Source organism: Seriola dumerili, unplaced genomic scaffold (assembly GCF_002260705.1).
Source record: "Seriola dumerili isolate Sdu_G_001 unplaced genomic scaffold, Sdu_1.0 BDQW01000017.1, whole genome shotgun sequence".
Taxonomy (NCBI): domain Eukaryota; kingdom Metazoa; phylum Chordata; class Actinopteri; order Carangiformes; family Carangidae; genus Seriola; species Seriola dumerili.
This window is the reverse complement of record NW_019174272.1, coordinates 1,804,484-1,823,043: the sequence shown is the minus strand read 5'-3', so window position 1 is coordinate 1,823,043 and position 18,560 is coordinate 1,804,484. Positions and strand designations below refer to the sequence as shown.

At 39.0% G+C, this 18,560-nt stretch overlaps 1 protein-coding gene across 1 annotated transcript; it reads left to right on the top strand.

Annotated features, from left to right (window-relative positions):
- The first annotated feature begins 37 nt into the window (after nucleotides 1–37).
- Nucleotides 38–6,568, top strand: tmem167a (transmembrane protein 167A). The gene is made up of 4 exons (XM_022758982.1): nucleotides 38–105; nucleotides 1,646–1,755; nucleotides 3,400–3,434; nucleotides 3,552–6,568. Exons 1-4 carry the CDS (start codon nucleotides 103–105, stop codon nucleotides 3,620–3,622), a joined length of 219 nt encoding a protein of 72 aa, XP_022614703.1. The 5' UTR covers nucleotides 38–102; the 3' UTR covers nucleotides 3,623–6,568.
- Nucleotides 6,569–18,560: the final 11,992 nt, after the last annotated feature.

Sequence of the window (18,560 nt, the reverse complement as noted above, 5' to 3'; positions counted from 1 at the left end):
TTTTGCGGCGCAGTGCGTAATTACGTTACGTAAACTTCTTTGGTTACGCTACGTATTTTCCAGAGAGCAGGAAGTGTGATGTGGCTTTGACTCCCAGCAAAAATGGTAAGTTTGTTTTTATTAAACGACTGCTTTTGCACTTTCGCAGATTCCTTTAATCATCGCCTATCACATACATTCAACGTCTAAACTGTGTCGGCAATACACTGTGACAACAACTAATGCTTGCATTCGGTGGAAAGCAGGAGGACGTATAGGGAATGCTAAACTACCTAGCTAGCGGCTAACAGTTTAGCCAATCTAGCAATTCCATTATGTTTCTGTTCTCAAATATCATTACATTTGAGATGTATTTCACCACATAAGCTGTGGTCATGTGTCAACGCGAGTTGTTTGATAAGAAAGGCTAACAGTATCACAAATTAATGATTACAATGCATGTGAGCATCGTAATGTTTTGAAGTGTTTGCCACGTAGCTACCCACAGTTCAAGGAGCATGCATACAGTATGTGCGTGCGTGTGTGTTGTTGATTGTTACTACGGGGTTTGTCACAAGCATGCAATAACGCAAATATTTGAAACAAAAGCTTATTAGAAAGTAGAGTAATTATTCCCTAAAGACCGTGTTAAACTGAGATCTTAAGGACAAGCAGACAATTTATCGGTAGATTAGTTTCCATCTTCAACAAAACATGTAGTATCAACAAACACACACAGGTAATGGTCAATGACATAAATCCCAATGTGCTTAATAATTATACAAAAGTACGTACATTTAAATTAATAATGGATATGATGTATTGATTTCGCCAACAATAAGCTCATGGAAACATTTATAGTGCTGATTTTCAGTGGCCAGAGTGTAATTAATGCCAAGTTGGAACCAAAATGAAAAAATGACAAAACTTTTTTTTTTTTTTTAAAGCATGATAATGTCAAAGTAATGCAGACGGAAGGTGCGGCAGTGATCAAATATTTCAAAAGAAAATTTGGGATTTTAATAGCCAGGGGCACATATGAGATCATTCAATGATACAACATGCATAGACACTCTGTCTCTTTATACTGATGCACATTTACCTGTAGACAGAAACAGATGGTTCCAGAAGTAGTTGCATTAAAACACCTTGATGCAAAGACACAAACAGTTTGGTGTGTTATGAAAAATTGTCTGTGATGAAGTGGGGTCCCACAGTTTTTTATAGGTTATAAATAAGCTACATAACGTAAAGGCACAGCAGTCTTGGGTCTCTATTTCAGTCAGTATGTGCTATGGATTCTTTTTTTTAAGCCACAATACTTTTTAGGCATGTGGTCGATCTTATAAATTGGCAGACATAATAATTTATACTCACATACACACACTGTAAGAGGATAATTCTGAGTGGCAGTCTATGCTGTCTGGCAGTGAGTCTTTGACAGTCACGTTACTCTAACTGGGTCGATAAAACCAGCCCACTTAGTTGTCACACTGCCAGAATGAACAGCTGGTACAACAACATTCCTCGCTACAAGTAGCATAACATCAGTGTTAAAGAAGATGAACTACAGTCAATTCAGAGGTTCTAACTTTTATGACTTATTGCTGGTAAATTGCACTGGATCATGTCTGTGCTAAATGTATCATTCTCTTTCAACTTGCAGTCAGCCATTTTCAACTTCCAGTCGCTGCTAACAGTGATTCTCCTCCTCATCTGTACCTGTGCCTACATCAGAGCGATGGCTCCCAGCTTGCTAGACAAGAACAAGACCGGGTATGATCAGATACTACATGAGACAAAATGCGTAACAATAAAGCTTCCATTGAAATCTTTTTCTTTGATTTTTAGAAAACCTTGTTCACTCTTCTTTTCTTTATCTTACTAATATTTGTTTATATAATGTATTTAAAGTGTATTATTGTTATTTGATGTACAGTTTTCTTGAATGAATGAATGAGCAAAGGCAGGGTTTAACAGTATGTTTTGGCATTTAGTTTAATGTTATCACTTCCACTATAGAATGAAGAAACAAAATCCTGATATACACAGAAGCAGTTAAAATGAAAGTACAGCCTTTGATTAAAGCACTAAGTCTAAGACATTGAAAAAAGGTCATATTCTAATGTAATACCCTCAGTGCTTGCCACTTTGTCATGGTACAGCAATCACTAACAATGCAAAGGCAATTACAATTCTGTCCCATCCCTCAGGAGTCTGTCACCATTACCTTTTTCAATTTTAACAGTTGATTCTAAGTAGTTCACTTATTTCAACTTAAATTAGAGCAGTTTGTTTTCTGTCTGTGGTTGACAGCCTCATAATTACCAACAAAAAATAGTCTGTGATAAAGCTGACTCTTCTCCATGTAATAGTAGTGTATGTGCATTTAATTCCTACATTTTAAAATTATTCTTCCATCTCTGTAACTCATTATCGCTATGAAGGACACTTTTTTATTATTTCAACTAATAAGAAAGCTCCTCTTTGAGGCAAGTAAAGTAGCAGAAAGCCTTAATTTTTCATCATTACTGGATCATTATTATTCCTGGACATACAAACTCTATGATTCACCTCTAATGAGTCTGGCACAGACCAGGAACAGCCACACACACACAGACACACACACACACACAGACACACACACACACACACCATTGGAGCAGGGAGGGACATCGTCTCCAGACAAACACACAAAACCGAGAGTGGCAGATGGGATGATTTAATAGTTTTCCCTCTTGATTGATTTGTTGACTAAGGCATGAGCCATTATTTGTATTGATTTGGTGCCACACATAATGGCCTAAAATCTAGCGGGAATAATATCTCCAGGCAAATTTTAAGGATATGTGTTTTGCACAGAAAAACGTGTAAATTATATAAAAACAAAAAGCCTAGTTGAAAGTAGAAAATGTAACATTTACACCAGATCTGTTCCAAGTCAGTTAAAGAAAATTCTACAATGGGATGCTGACACCGTCTGGTCATCATGAAAGTTAAGAAAGTTGGCTTTTAAACACGCACAGAGAGAGACACACACGCCGATGTGGAATGCCACATTTGCCTCAGCTGTCACTAGAGATAAAAAAGACTTGCCTGCTGTCCCATTCTCTTCCACTGTGCACACTCCTTACATGGAAATGGACATTTGATGGTTGCCTGGGTTTTGTAGGAAGGCAAGCACAGTCCTCTTATAAAGGCTTAGGTGTGAGGTCTGACTAGCAGTTCCTCCATCTACTACCTTTATATCAACTCAGCACCCAGCCTCTTTTTTTTATCTTTTGATATCACAACAATCATTTCTGCCTTCATGTTAATTAATTAATTAATTATGGTAATTAAGATAGACATACCAGTAAAATAAAATAAATGGAGGCCAATAACATTCCTGCTTATAGTTTTTGTTATTTTATCTTTTAGGCTTCTAGGAATTTTCTGGAAGTGTGCCAGAATAGGTAAGCCTGTGATTGCCCTATATTTTCTTTTACATAAAGTAGTATTTATTCTCTTAATATCAATGAAATACTGCCTAATGATGTAGCCTTGAACTTAACATTATTTCTTTTCTCCAGGTGAGCGGAAGAGCCCCTGGGTGGCCTGTTGCTGTGTCATCATGGCTTTTAGTATACTGTTTCTACAGTAGCAGTCCAAAGAAAACCACAAATGGAAACATTGGGGAAATGAACAGACAGAAGACATGGACAATACGATCCTAGAAGCACAACAGGACCTCCAGTGGTTGTCACTTAGATAATGTAAAAACGGAGACCCGTCACCACTCACCGTAGCCATGCAGAGAGAAAATATGTCTGTGTAGGAGGAAGGGTGAGCTGATAGCCCCAGAGTGTGTCTTGATCCCTCCACAGACTTCCAGGTCTGTCCTTGTGTTTGCTTATGTGGAACATTTTCTCTGGATGTGCGCGCGTGCTTGTGTGTGTGTGTGTGTGTGTGTGTGTGTGTGTGTGTGTGTGTGTGTGTGTGTGTGTGTGTGTGTGTGTGTGTGTGTGTGTGTGTGTGTGTGTGTGTTGGGGCGGCAGTGCTTTCTCTTACCTGCCATTTAGCGTAACGGAAAAAAAAAACAATGTGCGACCAAGTGATGCATTGTTTGTCCAAACATTTCAAACAGATTTTTTTTTTTGCTTTGGGTTTGACACAATTGCATCAACCTGTTTGAAATTAGCCACAATACTCTCCCTACATAAATGTTCATAACTGTTAAGCGATTCACAAGGAAACTTTTGTTTGTTGTATCTAAACATGGAGATCATATTCCACAACAAACAAAATGGTATTATTGCTCTTCAGATGTCAAATTGTCCTACATATTTGTCACAGAGAGCTACTGATGTTTTTAAAGTCAGTCAGTTTGTCGCTATTTATTAAAGAACCTTTTTGGAAATCTGGTTTGAGAAGGCTGATTTTTTTTTTTTTTTTTTTTTTTTTTTTTTTTGTCATTTAAATTCAACCACTTTGATGAGTGTTTGCTGTTGACATCTGCTTATGTCTTGTAACAATGCCACACTGTAAGGTCAGGTATCATTTAATGACTGCAAACATGTGAAAATATACATGTTGATGACAACCTGTAAATCTTTTGTCAATCTTCTCTCTGTAAGAACTCAGATTACACATACCTTACATGTAAGAATGAAGCAGCTGCACAGTTAGAGTTTATTGAGTAGTTTTTGTGTTAAGAGGGAACTATGACTTAGAGTTGCTGCACTAGAGCACTGATGTGAAGTGCATTTGAAGTCTAGCGCTCGGGATTCTGCTCGGAGTGAGATGGACAGTGAAGAGTTTGTGATAACCTCTTCTGTAACCTTGCAGTCAACACTCATCTCCACAGGGTTTACTGCAAAGAGCTGTCATCTGATTGTACCACACAACATGACATTGCCAGATATCTGTCTAGTATTTATTTCCAGATATTGGGCAGTGAGCTGAATTAGAACAGAAAGCAGAGTTTCATCAAGAAAACCTTAAAAGTACAGCCTTGATCCAGAATGTTTTTGGAAAAGCTACGACAATGTGTAACTGCTCATTTAGATGACAAATCCTCTTAATTTCATCTTTGAACTGCGGACAGCTTTGGCCGCACAAAAGCATAATATAATGTCACAATATTATTCCAGATACTGTGTGTGACAAGCTTAAATTATATGATTCCTATAAAAGAGTTGTGGCAAGTTTTTGCTTCAGAACATGGCGCCTGACTTAATTTATACTGTCAGCCCTAAAATGTGACCTATTTATCAAACCCTCAAATTGTTTTTAATCGCATCGTGGCTTTTTTCATGAAAATTTAAAAGAAAGGGATAAATCAAAATCATTGAGGTAAACACTAAGTTTAGTGAATAAAACCAATCCCACACACATTTCTTCTCTCCTGTGTGGCACAGAGGATTAAAATAAAGGAGGACACTTGTTGACACACTCACCTTTGATAGTCTGATCACTGATGAGTGTCTGGATCCCAACACCCCCACAAACAGTCCCTTGTTAGGGAACATGGATACCCATATTGGTGCGCATCCGTTTTGGCACTCCCCAGTTGAGATAAAGCATCAAGTGAAGCCTGCCGGTAAAGTCGTGATTATCAGCCAGTGACGCAGATACAGGAGCCACAGAGGAGCAGGAAGCTCTCAGTCATCTGCTTCTATCTTGGGGAGCAGAGATACGGGTGGGCTGGAGAGACATCACTGGGTCAATGAGCCGAGCTAATGTCTTAGGTGATGATGAAAGGAAAATGATATGGAAGACCTGAAGTCACTTAACTCTACTATCAATGGTCCCATTACATGCAGAGAGACTGATTGTTACGCAGGATACACAGAATATTGTGACAGTAAACAAACGGTTGCAGCCTGCCTTCGGGGGCATTTGGGGATAAAAATCAAACGTAAAATTATTTGTTTTTTACTTTTTGGGTCAAAGTGATTACTGTTAAACTCCCCTAAATGGTGGGCACAGTTTCTAAACAATAACAGTGAAGAATATCTGGCAGCAACTCAGTGACTGGATGCCTAAAACAACATTTGGACAGTTCCTGCTGTTTCTAAAGGGGCTTAATGCATGTCCTGATTTGTGTGTTTGAGTTGGCTAATCAAAATTTACTCAAGTGGATGCCATATGGCTAGGGGCACAAGAAAATAGACCTTTTTTTTCCTACTCAGTGTGTCAGAATTCGTTTTTACATGTCATCTGTTGAGCATCATTCCTGCAACCCCAGGGGCAAGGCTGCCTACAAAACTGCCTGAACTTCACATGCTGTTGGTTTGTCTTCATGGAGAAGTAAAGTAATAAAAAAGAAAGTATTCAACACTTGATGTTACTGCAGTCAACACCGTCCTTAAAGAGGGCTACGATCGCCCAAACAATTGAACTGTAATGCATTGCTTCATCATGTCAATTACTGATTTCCCCCAGCAATTGATATATTAGCATGTACAGACCCCATAGGTTTTGAAATGTTCTTTTTAAATGAAAAACCAGGGCAAATTAATTCAAAGTGTGATGTATACTTGGATGTCAAGTATGTGTTTATTCTTGCTATTGTTTAATTTGTGAATATTTTATGTTCTACAATTAAAACGGGACACTTTTTGATATTCCATAGGCTATATGAATCTTTTTTTTTTTTTACTTAATATATTTACATTTGACTACTTTCACACCAACACATCAGTATCCACCCACCAGTTTTAATCCTGTCAGTTTGGCGAAGTGTTTAAAACAGCATTTATCTCCATTTAGGAAAATAAAATGAAAAGTAATTTTATCTTTTTAGCATTTGTTTAAAAAATTCTGGATTCATGGCCCTGTTATTTTCTTATCCATATCCTATGCACAATTTTACAATCTTTGATAAATGAGGCCCATTTGACTCTGATCAGAGTGAACCCTCTTACCCTTTGTTTCATAGGGATTAGAGGAGCAGCCAATAATGTGACAGCATGAGGCGGCATGAAATTTAGACATCTAATCCAAAACACCACATGTAATACAGTGTGGTGTTTCATGCATCATTAATTTACATGGATAGCTATGGCAAATGTCAGCTGTGTCATTATAAACCAGAGTCATTCCCTTTCTGCAAAGAGGTGTATATAATTGATGCAGATAGGAGCCATGTTGACCTCACTGATTGGAACAACACTGCGCTCATTCAGTTTATTTCTAGATCATTATTATTATTATTTTTAACTTTATTTTTTTCCCCCAGTGGTTGTGGAAATTATTCTCAGATGAGCAATGAGGACATTTATATTGAGGCTAAATCAAATACCCCTGAATATTTCATTGCATTCGCTTGATTTTCCTCAGCAGATAAGTGGAAGATTTGTAATGTTCCCAGTGCAACTCTACACTGTTAGATATGATAATATCCACAGTAACTCCAAAACCTTAATACATCATCATCCATAAAGCTCCAGCAGAAGAATATTCAAACCATATTACTCTAATTTCCTTGTCTCTTTACTCCTTTGATCATATAGGAGAGTTTCTCGCTGTCATTTTGAGGACTTCAAAGGCAATCAGGCTAATAAAGTCTCTTCCATCTCCTGCTGAGTGAACCAGAAGTGTCCAAACAGACCCTGACCCTTTAAATTTTCTGTGGAGCCTGTTTGAATCACTGCACTGACTCTGCTTGTGGAGAGAACGAAAGATGAACAGAAAGGAAAGAACACCGCAAAAGAGAAGCCTGGATAGTGAGAAGGTAAGAGAGATAATGACAGGGACACGTAGATGTAGAAGAGGAGGGAAGCATGTACATGAGTAGATTAGTCCTTATTATACCACTGATGTATCTCAGTGATCAACCTCCCAATGACCCCATATTTTCCTTTCTGGTTAGTTATTAATTTGAAAGCTCGTGGCGTCTTGGTTTACTGATACCTGGGAGGGCAAGTTCTCTCTTGTGGCTGCCTGCGGTTTCAGCCACAAACCCAAACTCCTCTTTATACGTAGAGGATTACAAAGGCTTCAGTATGATAGATTAAAAATGCTTGAAATTACACTCATACTATAAAGCCTTTGTTCTGTCCTCACTTCCTCATTAGGAACGTGCAACCTTTGTTTTCTGCCCCTGAAGGAGCAAACGACAAGAATAATGTTGCCAGCTGAAAGACACCAATATCCTCCATGTAGGGCGAGTCTGGGTCGGTGGCAAGCCTGATGACATTGTGTGTGAATGACCCATTAATGGACACTGGATAGCACTGTACATTAGCTTGTGTCGTCTCATCCCGGGACCCAGGCCTTTTAGGTCACTCTAACTTCTTCCACATGTAATCTTTTACCAGAAATTTTACGGTAACAAGAGAAAATTTTAAACTCAGTCCTGTTAGACAGCTCCCTGTGGCCACAGAAACTGGGGGCGCTGCATGTCTCCTTTGAAGGTGGCATTCGCAGTGTGTTCAGAGGACATCCCACTCCGTGCTCATTAGCCCGAGGCAGGAGTTGTCTCCGCGTAACAAGGCAGTTCCACAAAGCTGGAGAGCCCGGGGTCAGCGCCAGTGAAGATTTGTCAGTGGTAGAAAAGGATTTGTAGTTAATAATGACACTGAGTAAGAATGTAGACACTGAAATTTGACTTCATAATTAAACAAATGAGACAATGAGGAGGTCAAAGCTGTATAGTCCTGATGTCACAAGTTGTGTCCACATTTTCTGATGAAAGTGCTCAGACTGCAGTTATCAGTAGAGACGTGCAGGTCGGTCACTAAATAGAAACAGACTCAGAGCCAGGGGCCCTGATATTGTGCATGCTGCCTCATTTCCAGGATTTACTGACTGATCATTGATATATTGTGGTATTAGTTCTTCTGTTCTTACTATGACCGAAATGCTGCAGAGCGCTGTAGGTGTCTTTTCAAGGCAACGATTGACAACATGTCTGTTCAGGGTAGAGTTAATACCTTGTAATTTTCTTTTTATTTATTCATTATCCCAATGAAATAATTTGGTGTAAGAAGGCAGGTAAGAAAACATACACACCAGAAGTTACAAATGTATTTGTGTATTTTGTTTTTCTATGAAGCTATAACCTTTTTTTACACACAACTCTAAAAATATAAAACAATACACGAGCATGCCTGATGTATGTAGACCATTAATAAAATGCAAAATCCAACTGAGTCTCTAGCGTTTAGAAAAACACTTGCTCATTTTTCATTCCTGCCTCAAAAACAGACTCTTGAATCCTCTGGGAAAATTCCCATACGATATAAAAGCTGTTATGGCCCTCAGGGTTTAGACTTGTTCTGGCTATTAAATGCTATCAGTAATTATTGCCATTAAAATTACATTGAGTTTGTACAGGTTTTGTACTTGTCTGTGAACACACCTGAATTTGGCACAGTAACCCATGTGAAAGTGTAGCAACCTAAGAAAGGTTTAGTCATTGTCATCTTAACAAATGATGATGATGTGTATGATTTCACAATGACACAATGACGTGTATTCAAAACCTCAAAACCAGTTTTGGCTACTGAGCCACACAGGTATCAAAGCTACCTGTTTTATATGGTTTCCAGTCATCTTACTCTCACTCTACCTGACCTATATTCATGCTTACTGAAGTGGAGGACAGAACATACGACACCGCATATAACACAGGAATGTCCTTAGTCTATGTGTTCAGACGGAAAGCAAAGCTGTTTGTGTCTGCGGCAGCTGCAAATGTTTACACTTGAGTGAAAAATTTAAATAATACCAAGATTTATGGACACACAGAGAAAATGAATATGATGCTAGCTAGCTACAGCTAATGTCTGTCATGTCAGTGTTTCTGGAAAACAAACAAAGACTGCCTGTTGGTGATGAATAAACACAGATTGCAAAAGCACTCCAGTGGTAAAATCTGTGTGAATAAATCAAGATAAAAATCGTTTTTCTTTCCGTCTGAACACTCCTTAATGTGACTCAAAAACTCAGAGAGATGATTCACAAAACTGTTCTAAATTTTTTTCCATGTAAGGATTCTAAATTTCAGTCCATTTAGTGTGGCGTGTCTCTGACTACCAGAGTGTTAAGGTCCTCTATCACTTCCAGGAAGACCAAGGACTGTTTCCATTTTGGCAGTTGAGATGCTCACCCGAGTCCAGCAGGCAGGTTTCCAGACATGAACTGGGACATGTGCTCCTCTACTTCATCTCTCAGAGCTGCTATAGGAACCGTGCAGTTGATGGAACAACACACGTACTGTAACAGCTTGCGATCGTACAGCTGAGTGAAGCCTGCTGATGAAGAACAATAATATCAGACATCAGCAGTGCAGAACCAGGCACTGGACAAATGTTGGAGCTCTTACACAATTCACACACACACTGCATGTTCTCATATACAGGTATATGGCCAACATATACATCCAGACTCCCATTTACAAGCCCACACAAGCAAACATGCACACAGATTGGTTCGTTATGCCCACAGTCTGGGTTTTCACCTCTGGGAAACCAACAATCCTCCTTTTTCCAAAGCACAAATGGAGAATACACCTTCTTTATAAGGTGAAATCATATAAGCCACCATTCTCTTTCAGATATTAATAGGGAGAGGTCTCGTTTGAAAAGCAAAGGCTCATTCAGGGCATGTGATGTGAGTCTGTCAAACGTTAACTGGTCAAGTGACAATGGAGTCTTAAACACCCTATTATTTTTGCTGGTTTTCTCCTCCGGTTTTGGCAAAAGAATGTTTTTTCAAAAGTTTTTTTTTTCTTATTTACAGCATTTTGCCATGTCACAGTCCTGTGATATCATTTGTCCACATTCAGCATCTTCTGTTAATCACTATTAAATTGCTTTACATTCATATTCTAACAGCTAACATCGAGTAGCAATCCAGGCCTGTGTTAAGTGGAAATTTGATTATAATCATTTAATAATCATCATTTTAAAGACACTTAATAAATCCTGGCCCGTGCATCACAGAAATCCTCAGCCATCACGAAATGGATTCTATCACAGTCACTAAGTATTAAAGATTAGGGATTGCACAATGCAATGTGGAAGGCAATTAGCCTTTCCCTTGTTCCACAAAAAGACTTAGTAAACATCTTTGATTTATCATGACTCTCCCACATATCAATGACTGACTTTATTGGTTTCTAATCCTCTTCTCAGGTTCACATTTCTCTCAGTCTACTACTGATTTTGAGTGACTTGTAGAGTTTCATCTATTTTACTGGTCACCATAAAAACAGAGGCAGCATAAGCATATTGTAGTTGGTGCTTGACTGCTGTTCTATACTAACACTGGAGTAAAGCATAGCGCAGTTGTAGACATCACATCAGGCGCATGCTGGCACAGTAACACACATGATGGCAGTAGCACTCACAGAGCTGTGGTAAGGCACATCTGTCCAATGTCAACATGCCAACTAGCTTGAAATCCTTAGTTTGAAAAATTCTGTCAGATGCCCATCTCAGTCACACTCATTGGTGTAACCTCAAATTGAGAGATAATGAGATGAATAATGTCTTATACCAGAAACTGTACACAATGCAGTGGGTCTGTGAGGATTTAGAGCATAAACTTAAACAGAAAAGAAATGTTTCCAATTAGTCTACAAGTGTATCATTTGTTTTTATTCATTGTCCCGCAACACTAGTTCAATTTACAGTAAATGTTCTCCGGCTGAATGATGTAAACTGGAGCAATGCAACAACACAGTGACGTTGTACTGGGCCACAAACATCACCATTTTCACACTCAGCTGACCGCAGGATTTGGTGCTGTGCAATGAAAATAACACTCCTCTCTGTTGGGAAATAGCCATCCTGCTTTGTGGAGGCTGTTTGTTTTCTGTAGAAGAATTGTGTAATAAGGTTTCAATAACAAGCAGTGGATGATAGAGGATACTATCTCCATACTCAATACTTGGTGGCCCCCCTCAATGGCTCCTGTGATCTCACCCATGTCCAGGGTGTTGTTCAAACACGACTCTGGGTTTTGATAGCTCCACCAATACTCGCTCCTCCTGAATGCAATAATGGAGAGATAATGAAGCCGTGGTCCCTCTAACCTCCATCACATCTGCAAGGTGCAAGAGTCGACATTGTAGCAGAATAAGGCAGCTTTCTAAAACCCCTCTCTTCACCTGGGCTGCAATGCTGCAGACACAGAAACAGTTCAACTGAGGAGAATAAATGACGAAGGTTAGGTCGGGGGAGGCAGGCGATGAGTCGACTCACTGACTCTCACCGCTTGCGAGTCATTGGCTGGGCCTGCGAGGAGATGAAAATGAAACGTTGCAAGCTGTCAAAATTGTGTTTCTCTGCCCAGATTAACATGTTTCATGAATTAGTGAAATGAAAGGAGAGCTCCAGGTTCAAGTAATTCAATTATGTGGCAAAAACCGCGGGAGTATTGTGTCACATTGGTGATGAAGTGCTGCGAATAACACAGAGCACAGATTCTGCTGTCACTTATTGGCTGTGATTTTCTTTTTTTTCTTTTTTTTAACACATGAAATATTCCAGAAAAGAAAAGGCATTGTGCCACATGGACACCGCTTGTCTGCCTTCATCTTTTCTTTGCTCTCATTGTCTCAGAATTAAAATGAGTTACTCTTAAATATTGTTGTCTCAAAACTTTTGATCCTACAATTGTTAAAAACTATATATCTATGTACAATGATTCTTCAATGGCAAGAATCTGTCACATTTTTGGAATCATGGTAATCTATCATTAATATAGAAATATATAGCTTTTAACCGCCTACTCACAATGTAACTGAGCATCATTCCTAGTCAGAACATTACAATACTGCATATCTATAAGTAAACGTTCAATATACACAGTACACTAGGAAATCTAGTGTTGGGATTCCATGCACAGAAAGAAGCTTCCAAATATCAATGACACCCTGACAGCTTTAGTTCCTCACAATGTTTATCTACACAGAAAAAAACTACCCACTGAATGATTCTTCTCCACGGGACCTTTCAACATGCGCCAGTCAGATCACACAAGCAAGAGGATGAGTAATCCTCTTGTAAATGTAAACTGTATTTGTTTTTTATTGATTTATTTTCTCAGCATAATCGTCCGGCACATGCTATGCAGACTGACCTCTCTTCACACTGAAACGTGTTCATACGGTGGAAAAGCTGCAGGAAGAAAACTGAGGTGATATACACAGAAGATATTGGCGTGTCCTATGTATTCAGAGGCAGTTAATAGTGTTAAAGCCATCCAATATCTTTTGAGGCGTAAGAATAAGAATGATGAATAAATAAGGATTACTCAGGATGATAGACCTGTTTGTACATTACTCATCCGGGAACTGATACTTTCACTACAAATTAAAAGAGACTGAGGGATGTGCGCGGGTCACAGGTCAGACTGTGTGTTTCATCATCTTAAGCAACACTAACAGTGAACAGCTTGTGTGGGAAATATGATAATGACTCTCTCTTATGTTATGATCCAACACATCTTCAGTCCCTCTGATGGTGTACTTGGTCTAAATTATTCAGTTCCACATTGTTAACAACATTGTTTTTGTCTTTTATTCCGGTTGCTCCGTCGAATTTCCCAACCGCCAATATGTTTTTCTCTGTCCATGGGTGCAACGGGTATGTGATGTAATGACAAAAAAAAAAAAAGAGGTTCAAATTGCTGAGTGAAGAGGAAAATCATCAGCAAAACAACTAATCACAACGTGTCACAGCGGCCTTTCAGATATATGATGTTTGACTCTACAAGTTGAAAACTCACATATTCTCAGTGTTTTGTCATTTTTAAATTCTTAATTTTGTCAGTCGACAGACGACCCTTCACTGTTTTTTTCTATGAGTATCATTCGGCTAAAGCTGCATATGCTTCAAGTGAAGAGACAAAATATTCCTACCCAGATGAGACAAGACTTTTAGATGTGGGAACTGAGAGTGCTACAAAGGCTCCTCTGTCCCTTCCTGGTCTTTCAGACATGACTCAGGCTGAGAGAGGGTGATGATGTCTTGTAGTAACAGGCCTCCCTGCTCTTGGCTTTGACTCCGGAGCAGCAACAGTAAGAGAAAAAATATCTGTATATATATTGAAAGAGTAGCAATGCCTCTCATCTGATTGTGTCTTGCTGTAGTTACCAATTACAGCAAGAGGTGAGCCTCTTCCGCTCTTTGAAGTCATGTTGTAGAAAAATATACTCACAAACTCACACTTTCTAGAGACGGACCTGAAAAGCCAAGGTTGAGAGGTGAAAAACACTCCATATTGTCATTTGTCTCTTATGAAAGTGTTTCTTGACACTTTGAAACAAACAGAGTCACATGCAGATGTATTATTCACTCTCTTAACTGCTCCCACTCCCACTGATAACTGCTGAAAATAATCAGCTATGGCTTACAGAGAGCTCGGGGAATAGTTTGTGTTCAATCCAAACACTTGCAGAGAGATGTTAGTTTTCCTCACTTTGGAATACTTTCCTTTTTTCTTTCTTTTTTTTTTCTTTTGTTCGCTGAAGTCATGAGAATGTTTAGGCTCAGATTAAGAAATCTGTTCATTAGTCATTTCCTTTTAAGAGAGTGGTCTTTATCTTAAGGCACCTCTTTTTAAAAGAGTGGCTGAATACAGACATGTTCCTTTCAAGTCACTGTGTATCTCTCACAGTCTACCCTTCCATCCAGTGTAGGCTGCATGAACAACACTAGTACAAAACAATTTAAAAAAAAGATTAATATATATGGATCTTTTTTTGTGAACATCAAATATAACAGCTGTGGCCACATTAAGTACTTACCAATAGGAAGTACCAATTACAGTGGTAAGTACCTAGAGATATGACTTCAGAGGAGAGGTAGTGGTTGTGCACCAGGATTACAGACATTTGTAGCGTGTCCCTCTCTCTCACACACACATGCATCACCCCACACACTCCCTTGTTCTGTGACCTGAAGTGTGCATCAAGGGATGGTAACAAGATCCATATGTGGTCACTTCCTTCCTCTACTTCACCTAACGTGAGGGGGTAGTATTAACAGGACTGCAGAATCTATTGATTTACTCTCCAGAGGAAGAAGAAAGACACAAAGAGAGCAAAAGAGACTTACAATCCTCCTTGAGTAATAACTTTCTTTGACATCAAGATGTGCACGAAGCAGCAGTTCTGGGAGCTTTTTACTTCCCATCACAGATCATGCAACTGGTCATTGGCATTTGGTGAGGCCGATCTCAAATTAAGTCTGTAAATCTTACAGAGCAAAGCAAAGATACCCAGTGCTGATGCAGCTGTGATTGTAATGGTTTTCAAGAGAAAGGACAATTAGACAATGTGATAACAGAAAGAAAAAAAAAAAACCTGCTTTAGGATCCCCTGACTTTTTCAAAATGTTGAATTTATAATCATTTGCATAATGGATCATCTCCCTTGTGACAGTACGTGCTTGTTGCAGAATGATATCTGAGTGCAGTCAAGCCCCAACAAGTCAGACTTTGGCTACAGGTAGAATTTCAAATATCAAATGAATGAATACTTCTTACAAAAGAATCGAACCAAAGGCTCACAAAGGATATTGATTGTGTCATGTGGGCCCCGTTGGCAAAAAATGAATTTGTCATCAGGATTAATGTGCTGCTTTTGAAGTTCAAGGGAAATTCGTTTTCCCAAATGACTCAGATTTCGTTTTATCAGTAAGATTTAAATGATTACTCACTGGTACTGCATCTGTCTATACATGATACTTATGAAAGAAACAGAAAAATCTTAACCTTTGGAGTTTAGGCGTGAGAAAAATACTCTTATAATGACCCTTTAAAGAAACAGGCAGTTGCCATTACCAGACACTTGTGCTATAGCCTTGGCTTTGTGCTGTTTGTTAATAACTGCTGTGAATGATCCTTGGATGACAAGTTGGTACAAAACACTGTGGATCTTCCATGTGAGACACAGTCATCTGCCAGTGAAATGAAATGCATTGTTTTTTACATCATTTATTTAACTGATAAATGATTGTGTACCAACACCCAAAACCCATTTGTTGATATTTTTCCCATCCAGGCCATTTGGATCCAATTAAAAGCAACATGTAAACAGTTTCTGTAATCTAGCAGACTCCGATGCAAACAGATGATTTATTGTTAATAATAAAATCACAGCAGACTATTAAAATGGAGGGGATACCACAATGATCAACACTATGCACCAACTGTCACCCATGCAGAGCATTAATTACATTTCAAACCAAAAGCAATGCTCAGTTTCCCATGGACAAATACAAATTACTGACATATGTTAGAGGATTAGTGACACATTCTTCAAAACAATTGTTGTGTTTGTTTATTCCTGTCTGGAAAAAAAAGGGGTTCCGGTCCTTCTCTGTGTGTAACAGACAAATCACTCCTGCAAAATCCCCAAATGTGCCATATTTTGTGGTCTTTGATGCGTCATTGTGGGAATTTGTCGTTCAGTGTTGTGTCACATGACAACAAAAACAACATTCATCTTCTTTGCCAGAGGTAGATGGCAAAGTGGGGTTCCTCAAATATGACGGCACTGCATGTTTCCTGCATGGGGGGACATGGGGATTTCACAATAGACAGTAATTCAAACCAATAATTATCAGCTGGAGAGGTCAATTTGAACAATTTCCCTCACTGGGGTCTGAAGACTCCTAATTTTCTGTCCAATTGATAAGTAGCCTATGTGTCGTAGGACAGTGATTATTATATATCCACGTTAATACTACTAGTCTTTGAGGACAAAGACAAACATAAAAACTGTCTTTTTTTCTATCAAAATACCACCCTGCAAATCAGTTCAGTAACAGAAAGCAACATCAATTAAGGCAAACTTGTGAGTATGAGCAGTTTAAACAATATTTATGAACAAAAATAATGAGCGGACATCTAAACTTGTAGACCTACTGTGAGTGTAGGAAAGAAACAACCCGGAGCCACAAGAGTTTGAATGCTTTTCTGCTTCTCTTAAGCACCTAAAATCTGTCTCATTCATTGTCTCTCTCTCAGCAGCAGCTGTTCGTGGTTTCATTTTTCTGCAGGGGATATAAAAAGGATGAGTGGTTTCCTCCAAGGTGGTCTATAGCCATCTGAATCCAACAGAGGTGTGCTAACACATAATGATAATAGCAATTTAATTGTACATCCATCCAGGGGTGGACTCACGAAACAATTTTTAGGCATGGTGACAAAGAACAGTTCATGCTGAAACATGCAGAAACTGGGTCTCATATTCAACAGAGATATGTTCAACTTTCTTGTATACTTGCATTTTTCACAATAATGAACTCACCTAACCTACCTCACTTTTTCCTAGAACAGACAATTTCCACTTAGTGCCTTAAAATGGCAGCCAATATAACCTTATAATGAATAGAAAAAGATTTGTGATGTTCAGGAAACGTCACATATTGAATTTGGCTTTGACTAGGACCAGCAGAGGCCCCGAGAAAGAGCCAAGACCAGAGCCAAGGCCTCACTGACCAGGTCTGTTAGTCCTGGTCCAGCACAACAGGCGTAATGAGGAACACATGGTCTGACAACCCAGAGCCAAGTCAGATCTTGGGTCTGTATGTGAGACACAGCGACACAGAAATATACTCTAATTAAAACTTTTAAATGCACTGCTCTGGTAACAGAACTTTGTACACATTCAAAGCATAAAACATGATGTTCAGATAATTGAGACTCTTTCTGTCTTCTACTGCCATCTAGTGGTTACATTTAAATAAAGATTTATTTGGTCTGTAGCATAACCTGTTGACCATCACAAAGTATATCTTCATCTGTCATACAGAGAGTAGATAGCTTTTGTTGTGTGTTTGTGTGTGTGTGTGTGTGTGTGTGTGTGTGTGTGTGTATGATTTAATAAATGTTGATTCTCATTATGTTTCATTCTGAGCTATTTGTATTTTCAGCATTAGCAAACAAGAACACTGGTGAGTTGATTCTTGGCTTCTGTGTATAGGCTACTAGATATTTACAACATGTATTTTACAGCAAAATATGGCACCTCTGCTTAATGTCATAGATGATCTCAACCATGTTACCAGTGGATATACTAGGGTATAAGGCATATCATCTGACAGTGAATATGAAACACACATAACGAAACATTATCCTTACACTAACTTCTCTCCAGCTACCACCAGAGGGCAGTGTACCCCTGTTGCCTAAAAGGAGGGGGCAACCAGGTGAGTGTTTCTCAAGGTCAGTATTACACATCACACACATAATAGGGTTGTCGAGATGTACAGCAAGATGGAGTAGAAGGCAACACTTCAGCAGAGGAGATGACAGAGAGGTTATGGAAAAGTCTGAAGAGGTGTGATACTGCAGTTCAAGAACAAGAATGCTGCTAGTTTACTTCAAGTCAGTTTTACCAACTGTGTGAGGGACTGTGATTTCTCTTCTGTTTTAAGTGAGTTACTCACTAACACATCCACCGTACTGCTTACTTATAATTTGCCTTCCCAATTCCAATCACATCAGCTGAGACTGAGGATGCCGTTGGCGGTGGAAGAAAACATCACTATTAATAAGCCCCTCACCAGGCACACACACACATACACACACACACACACACACACACACACACACACACACACACACACACACACACA

Coding starts and splice junctions, on each gene's coding strand:
- tmem167a (XM_022758982.1), top strand. Junction 1,756..3,399: donor CTAGACAAGAACAAGACCGG/GTATGATCAGAT, acceptor TTTATCTTTTAG/GCTTCTAGGAATTTTCTGGA. Junction 3,435..3,551: donor CTGGAAGTGTGCCAGAATAG/GTAAGCCTGTGA, acceptor TCTTTTCTCCAG/GTGAGCGGAAGAGCCCCTGG.